Below are 7441 nucleotides of genomic sequence, written 5' to 3' on the forward strand. Positions count from 1 at the left end.
TCGCATTATATTTTTTTGGACAATGCTGGACTAGATGTTAGGGCAGAAAGAGACACTGGATAAACTGGAAAACAAGCGGCAGAAGAGGGAAAAAGACTTGATAGTGGTCTGAAAGAAAAGCCATAGCGGAAGCTTTATGCATTTATTTATTTTAAGAGTACATTATCAGTGGATTCAAACTCTAGACAGGTGCCTAGAAAGATCAGTAACAGTAAAAATAGGCCATTGAGTTTTTGCCCAGGTAATGAAATGGACGAGACAGAGGTATGTGATCAGTGGTACGGTAAGTGAACAGATAGCTACTCTCAAGAAATAGCAGAGAAGAAAAATAACAGCAATATTGAAGAGTATAGCAGGTTTGAGATAATTTTATTTTTATCAACACAGAAGAGATCTGAATATGTCTGTAGACATTAGGAAAGGAAAAACTAAAAAAATGGTGGACAAAAGAAATAACAGATGAACAGGAACCTATAACTGAAGATTCTGCAGAGATTTTCCCAAGAGATAAGTAAAAGCTAATGTTATCAACAGAGAGAAAACGTGACTGTTTATTTTATATTTCCATTGAGTCATTCGTGCCTGTCATTTGTCTTGAATGGAAAAGAGGGTGATATAAAGAAATTATTATCTGGGAAAGAAAACCAGAGGAAGAACCTGGACCGTGTTCAAACCCTCCCTCCCCTTCCTGCTCTTTGGAAGTGTGTAGATTCCACCCAGTCACTTAGGTATCCATTTGCATTTCCTTTTCATGATGCTGGTACCTTCAGCCGTGGCTTTAAGGTTATAAAAATGGTTCATTTAGATTATTCCACCAGAGGACTTCCCTGGTGGCTCAGTGGTATAGAGTCCACCTGCCAATGCAGGAGACACAAGTTCGATTCCTGGTCTGGGAAGATCCCACATGACATGGAGCAACGGCCTGTGCACTATAACTACTGAGTCTGTGCTTTATAGTCCGGGAACCACAACTACTGAAGCCTGTCCACCCTACAGTCTGTGCTCAGAACAAGTGAGCCCACCGTCAGGAGAAGCCTGTGCATCACAACTAGAGCAGTCCCCACTCGCTGAAACTAGAGAAAAGCCCAAGCAGCAACAAGATCCTGTACCGCCAAAAACAAATAAATAATGTAAAATAAAGTAAAAAGATTATTTCACCAGAAAAAAAATGATTTTTCTGTGTAAATTTAGCTTTTTAAACATTATTCTAAAATCCATTTATTTTTGTTTCTCTTTAGGTCTTAATAGTTAGTAAAGCAGTTCTCTGCTTTATCAAGAAGAGAATACCTCGTTCTATTCACCAATAAAGACAATCCTTGTTTCACACTGTGTTAGTCCTCATGGATAAGGTACCATATGTACAGATCTGAAATATGCTCATTCATGTGCCTTACTTTGAATGGCCTCTTGTTCCAAGCCGCCGAGTTGTCAAGAGGGGAAATTTTTGACGAATTGTCTGAAAAGAAAGTCAATTACTTTAGTTTTTAGGAGGTGTATGGTTCTATGGCAAGCCTCTCATGATCAATTAATTCTAGAAAACAAATGTTGAGCTTTGAGTAAATATTTAGTCTGGAAAAAATAATGTCATACACATATTGATACATAATGACACATCTGCACAGGGAGAGGGGTATTTTTTTTGATGATATTGTTCCATTGCCCTTTTCTCAATTTCCAAAGCAGATTGTATCAATATGTGCTCTTGCTTGATGTTACTACTAGATCAATTATTACTTTATTTATATACTTTGTGGGAAGATTTGGGTTTCTTTATAGTAATTCTTTGCAGAGATTTACCCAAATTAAATATCTATCTCCAGCTCTGAAAGGACATGGAAATTTTCTTTGTCTTACCAGATCTCCACAGCAGTGTTTTAAAATTTTTCTTTTCTGTGCTTTCAAATTTTAGTGTTTTAAATTCTTTTTCTCTAAACTGGCTAAAAATTAGTGCTTGAGTAATGAACAAAAATATCTCCTACATAAAAACAGTGGTTTTAACCTGAATCTTAGGAGATCCAGACATGATCTTCTAAAGACTCCACGGCAAACTTTATGCATTAATATGCGTCAATTTCTTGAGGACTGGTTCTATAGTTTTTATCATATCCTCAGTGTTTCATGGCTCCCCAAACAGTTAAGAATTACTATCATAAGGAGGCCTAGTAAAATATTATAGCTAAAATGGATATTAGAAGTCGTCTTATGCAACCTCCTCATTTTATAGAATGAGTGAACTGAGTTTTGAGGACGTTAAGTGCTTTTCAGGTCTCCCAACAAATTAGAGTCTAGGCTGGAACCAAAATCACTGGATTACCATGTCCTCATCACATTGCGTGCTGTAAACAGATAAGTTTTCAAAATAAATTCATAAATTATTTTATTTAAGAAAAAAATGAGAAGCAGACCATAGTCATCATTATTTTCTAATACAATGAGTCCCTCTACAGGCTAGAATTTGGATTTCAGTTGCTAAGAGATGTAATAGCTGAGATCTAAACTTTCAATTTTTCTGGGATATCTGAGACAATAGAGCAGGACAAGAATCTCAAAAAACAAGACTTTCTCAAGAGACAGAAACTGTTTTCCAATTCTTAAAATGAGACCCATGTATGTAAATACAGAAGCATTCAGTTATAGAGATTCCCATCCTAACCATACAGGTTCAGTAAAAAGGAATATTTTTAAAGGAGAGAAATTTAACCAATCCCATCACAACACTTTGGGAGTTTGGGGTGTAAATATACTTAAGAGCAAATGGAGAATTAAGAGAACTGTTTATGAAATAGAATAAATGCAATCACCAATTATATTAACAAGATACTTGTCATTTCCACTTAGTTTTGCTTCTCAGTACAGGCCATACCATTCTTTTTAATGTATCCCTCTTTGAAGGGAATGGAGCTTCAATTGGAGCTTCTTTTAAGGTCACATTAAATCTTCTGATAGCCAGGGCTCTAATATTTAAAACATATAGAATTACAGTTCAAGGTAAAACAAACAGTACGTAAAATCTACATTAAACATATAGTAGTTCCAAATGCAGTCCTTAAGAGATTTCATTTACAAAACAGCTTTCTTAATATTCTGTATGAAAACTTGAACAGTTAAGTTTGTTTCCATACTGCCTGCCTCACATGACTTTAGTTGTAAGGTAGTATAGCCAAAATGTGGTATTTACCTTTCCAAAGGTGGCTGCGCAGGCTGGCTCCAGCTGCTCTTTCCTGCAGAAATCTAGATAGTGTGCATAAAGGATGCACCGTGGTAAGCAAACTCCTTCACATACAATGTAATTCTCTTCAAGCCTAAGAAAAAGGGCAAAGAATTAGTTCAAACCTTTTCTTTATTTCTTCTTTCCTTCCCCCCTCACATTGTTTTAGTGTTCCTTTGGAACACAGACTCTATATAAATGAGTTCATGACCGGACATAAGTAGACTTCTTTTATTCTGGATAATATTAAAAACACGATCACAAGGATTAAAGTTAGAAGAGCAAGAACCTCAGTAAACACCTATTAGTGCAGTTAAAACACCATGGCTAGGACAAAATCACTTCTGCCTGGTCCACGTGCCTGAATATGCCTTACTTCTGAGTAAATCTTCACTGTTCATCATGCTTTGCTGTGTGATAACCAAATATGAATAGTGAAATTGAAGGTGATGGTTTTTTAAAATAACATTCTCGAGAGGCTTCAGGTTGGTGAATGCCTACAATCTCTTACTTTCACTCACAGCGTAGTTATGAACATTGAATAGTTAGGGAAGTATGGTGACACATTTATTTGCAAAATACATAAGCATAAATTAACTTTAAGTTTGAAGTAGTACTGATTTATTTCTATCTCTACCCTTTTTTGCTGTAATCAGTACTTATAATTACCTAAAAGGTCCTGTACTCACGAGACATAATTTTATTCTCTGTAGATGCCTCCAAATATGACACTAAATTTGGTTCTATATTATAAACATAATCATATAATCTTTGAAAATTTAGAAATAATTCCATTTAATTTGGATACCAGCAATTGCAATTACACACAATTTATATAAATGTAATAACATATATTTAAGTGTTACAAATACCTGAACAGCAATCAAGAAATCAGAACTTGTGGATTCTACTTTCAATTCTTCTACCCTATCATGATAATGGCTAAATTTTACTTACATTCTTTTTATGTACAGTAAAATCATAATTACTACTATACAAGAGCAACACAATATAGAATATACATTCAGGTTAAAATGAGTGAAACTTTTCAAGATCTCTAATTTAACATGTTCCCAAGGTGTGTGAGATAAAAGCCACAGGATGTGTTTCCTGGGATTTGGTTCTTTTTTTCCTTTGTCATAGAAAGATGGAAATCCCAGTAAAATTTGCATACATAAAACCAAACACCTAGTTGACAGTGATAATTGAAGCTACTCAGGCAGATTTTTTCACTTTAATTTTTAATTCTAATTTTTAACATCCCCACTATAATCTGTAATTGTAAGGGAAAATTATCAAAAGGTAAATAACTCACATAGGTTTTTTTAAAACTATGCATCTCTTTGGGAGGGGGTGAGAGTGTGGAAAGTTCAAACAAAAATGAGGATATTTTATAGTCTCAAAAAATATGAAAATTACTGAGAAATATTCAACTATTTAAACTACATTTAAATGACACATATAATGTCCACTTTTTCACCTGGCTATATTGATATTGTTGGCATTGTTTTTGTCTTCAAAATACTGACTAATCCTAGACATAAATACAATCTTTATTTTGGATATGACTTTTTTCTTTAATTGTAATGTATTTATATTTATAAAATAAAAACCCAAGTTTGTTTCCATTCACTCAGATTGAATGGAAGTGATCATTCAAAAAGCCTTCATAATATATCTGAAGTCAAAACCTTTTTGCTCCAATTATCCTAAAGAAAATAGCTGCTTCCTAAATATTTAAGATTATTAGCTCAATTATTTACTGCTCTAGTATATTGTTAACTAATAAATGAGATATCAACTTCAATAGATAAGCCATAAATTTAGAAGGATATTAAGGCTATATTTCAAATGTTTGGAAGAATTAAGGACACAATCACAAACATTTAGTATATACAAATTGTAATTCATTGTTTAAATGAAATAAAATGTGCTAGTTTTTATAAAGATAATGTTTTTTCTATTGTATTTTTCTAAGATTTAGGTCACATTTTACATATAAACAGATTGTGTTAACTTATCAACAAATAGACATTTTTACTTATTTGCATCCTATTTGGAATTTGGGAGGAAAGTTCTTTACCCTACATAGGGAAGTTTAATATTATGTTTTTACTTTAGGTTCCTCTTCCTTTTGAAACAATATTATAAAAGTTTCTGTAGGACCTTTATTTAGAGAGCCTACTGATAAACTCTTGATTTTAAAAAGATTTTCCACAAAATCTAATTAGTGATATTTCACTGTAATAAATCATATATAAAAGCTACTATAAAAATAGTTGAATATTTAAGTTAATAGCACCATTTTAACTGATTGATCTGTCTTCTAGTTCAAACATATTTCATATTATGGCTGAATTGATATACAATTGATACACAATTTTGAATTTGCGCTCTATGGTAAAAGGTAATGTTAAGATCCTTCCTCTTTTTAAGTTATTTTTAAGAATCATGTTTTATAAACATAAAATTACCAAATAACAAATATATAAGGGCTGAGTTGACTTCATGTTAAACAAGTAAGTTATAAAAAATTCATTATTGCTTACTTTCAAAGAAATTACAATAATGAAACTACAACAAAGAAATTACAAAATTACAAAGAAATTAGCCAATAATGAATAAGGTGATGGTTTTTATTTACATTGCAGATCATTTTTTACCCGTACCAGAATATGTCTCTATACCAAACATCCAGTGAAAACAATTTTTGGATGAATTTCTAATTGATCTTTTAAACTCCTCCAAGAAAGTTTGAGAGAGAACCAAATGGAGAAAAGCAAAGAATCTGAATATACTGACTTTAAAAATTCAACAGGTGTTACAGGCACCCTTGAGCGAGCCTTACCACTGCAGAGTGAGCTGGGTCTGCTTCTTTTTATCCTTCATAATCTGTGTGATGGTTTTCTTCTGTGAGAGATGTGGATCGGCTGCTTTGGTTTTGCTGTCTGGATGATCCGCATCCTCTTCTTCGGAGGAAAAGTTACCATTGCTTAAATGCATTTCTGAGTGCCAGTTGAAAAGATGATAAAGAAAACCAGAATATAACATCAATTAATTAGCCCCTAAATGTATCTTGGCGTCAAACGGGGTGGTCTATGGGGGGTTCGGAGGAGAGTTACACAAAATCCCTTAGACTTAATTTCTATTTGACCAGCATTTTCCTAGGGGAAACACAAGTACGTTTGCGATGTGTTTATCTTTATTATTGGAGGCCCTTTTAGAACCATATCCGAGTCCCAGTCACGTCCCGGGAGGGCAGAGCACTCACCGGCTTTAACTCCCCCGGGCAGCTCCGGTTCGTCCGCTTTCTCCCCGCTGCCCAGCGCGCGCCCCGGCTGCGCTCCGGCCGCCAGGTACACCCTTTCTTCGGGGTAAACGAGCAAACCCTTGCCCAGGAGCTGCACACAGCACTCCTCCTGGACTTCGGGGGAAACCGGGGGAGAAGCCTGCGCCTGCAGGAAGGCGTCTTCCAGCTCCGGGACCTTGGCCATCCTCCTGGCCGCCGAGGCTTGGGCACCAGCCGCTCGACCGGCGCCCCGCGGAGCCGGGAGGCCGGGGCGGGGCGGGGCGGGGCGGGGCTGGGGAGCCGGGGCCGCTGGGGCGGAGGCGGAGGCCGCGGCTCGGGATCCCCCGGGCGTCGCGGAGAAGAAAGGCCCGGCCCAGGTACAGCTCTGACCGCCCAGGGAACCGGGTGGGCCGAGGCGGGACTGCCTGTCTCCACCTGTCTGCCATCCTGACAGATGCTCTGCTCAGAACTCACGTCCCTTTCCCCACATCTCCTTCCCTCTGCTTCCTCTTCTCCCATCTTGAGCTGGGACCGAGGACACTTTTCCACACCCAAAGCTCTCCAAAGAACCAAGAAAGCGACACTGTCAGCTCGGTGTGGGGTTGGGGGGGCGAGGGAGGGGAGAAGCAACTCTCCCCACCTTAACGCTCAGGTGACATCAAGGATGCTTCCGGGGACAGCCCCGAATCTGCACGCCCGGGCCAGAAGAGGGGGACCCCAGAGCACCGCTCAGTCTTTGCATAACATGGTCTGGGTAGATTTATTCCCAGAGTAATCCTGGGCGGTGGGGGGTGGGGGGTGGTGAGGGGTCTTCCCAGTGACCCGGACAGACGCCATCTCGTCCCACAAGTGGGAAGGCCGCCTTGCTCCACAGCGCAGAATGCCTGCCTCTGTGCCCTCTGGGACTCTGGCTTTGAGCTTAGAGGAAAAGATGCATCCACTCT

The 7441-nt window shown here is 37.8% G+C and overlaps 1 protein-coding gene across 1 annotated transcript in view; it reads right to left on the reverse strand.

The window, feature by feature from the left end:
• RFX6 (regulatory factor X6) overlaps positions 1-6702 on the reverse strand; it is a 51304-nt gene extending 44602 nt beyond the window's left edge. The window contains exons 1-4 of the mRNA XM_061131984.1: positions 6480-6702; positions 6057-6213; positions 3179-3302; positions 1395-1456 (exon numbers count right to left, since the gene is read on the reverse strand). Of these exons, the coding sequence (XP_060987967.1) occupies positions 1395-1456; positions 3179-3302; positions 6057-6213; positions 6480-6702 (566 nt within the window). The remainder of the gene's footprint in view (positions 1-1394; positions 1457-3178; positions 3303-6056; positions 6214-6479) is intronic.
• Positions 6703-7441: the final 739 nt, after the last annotated feature.

The sequence above is a fragment of the Dama dama genome, chromosome 28 (assembly GCF_033118175.1).
Source record: "Dama dama isolate Ldn47 chromosome 28, ASM3311817v1, whole genome shotgun sequence".
NCBI lineage: Eukaryota > Metazoa > Chordata > Mammalia > Artiodactyla > Cervidae > Dama > Dama dama.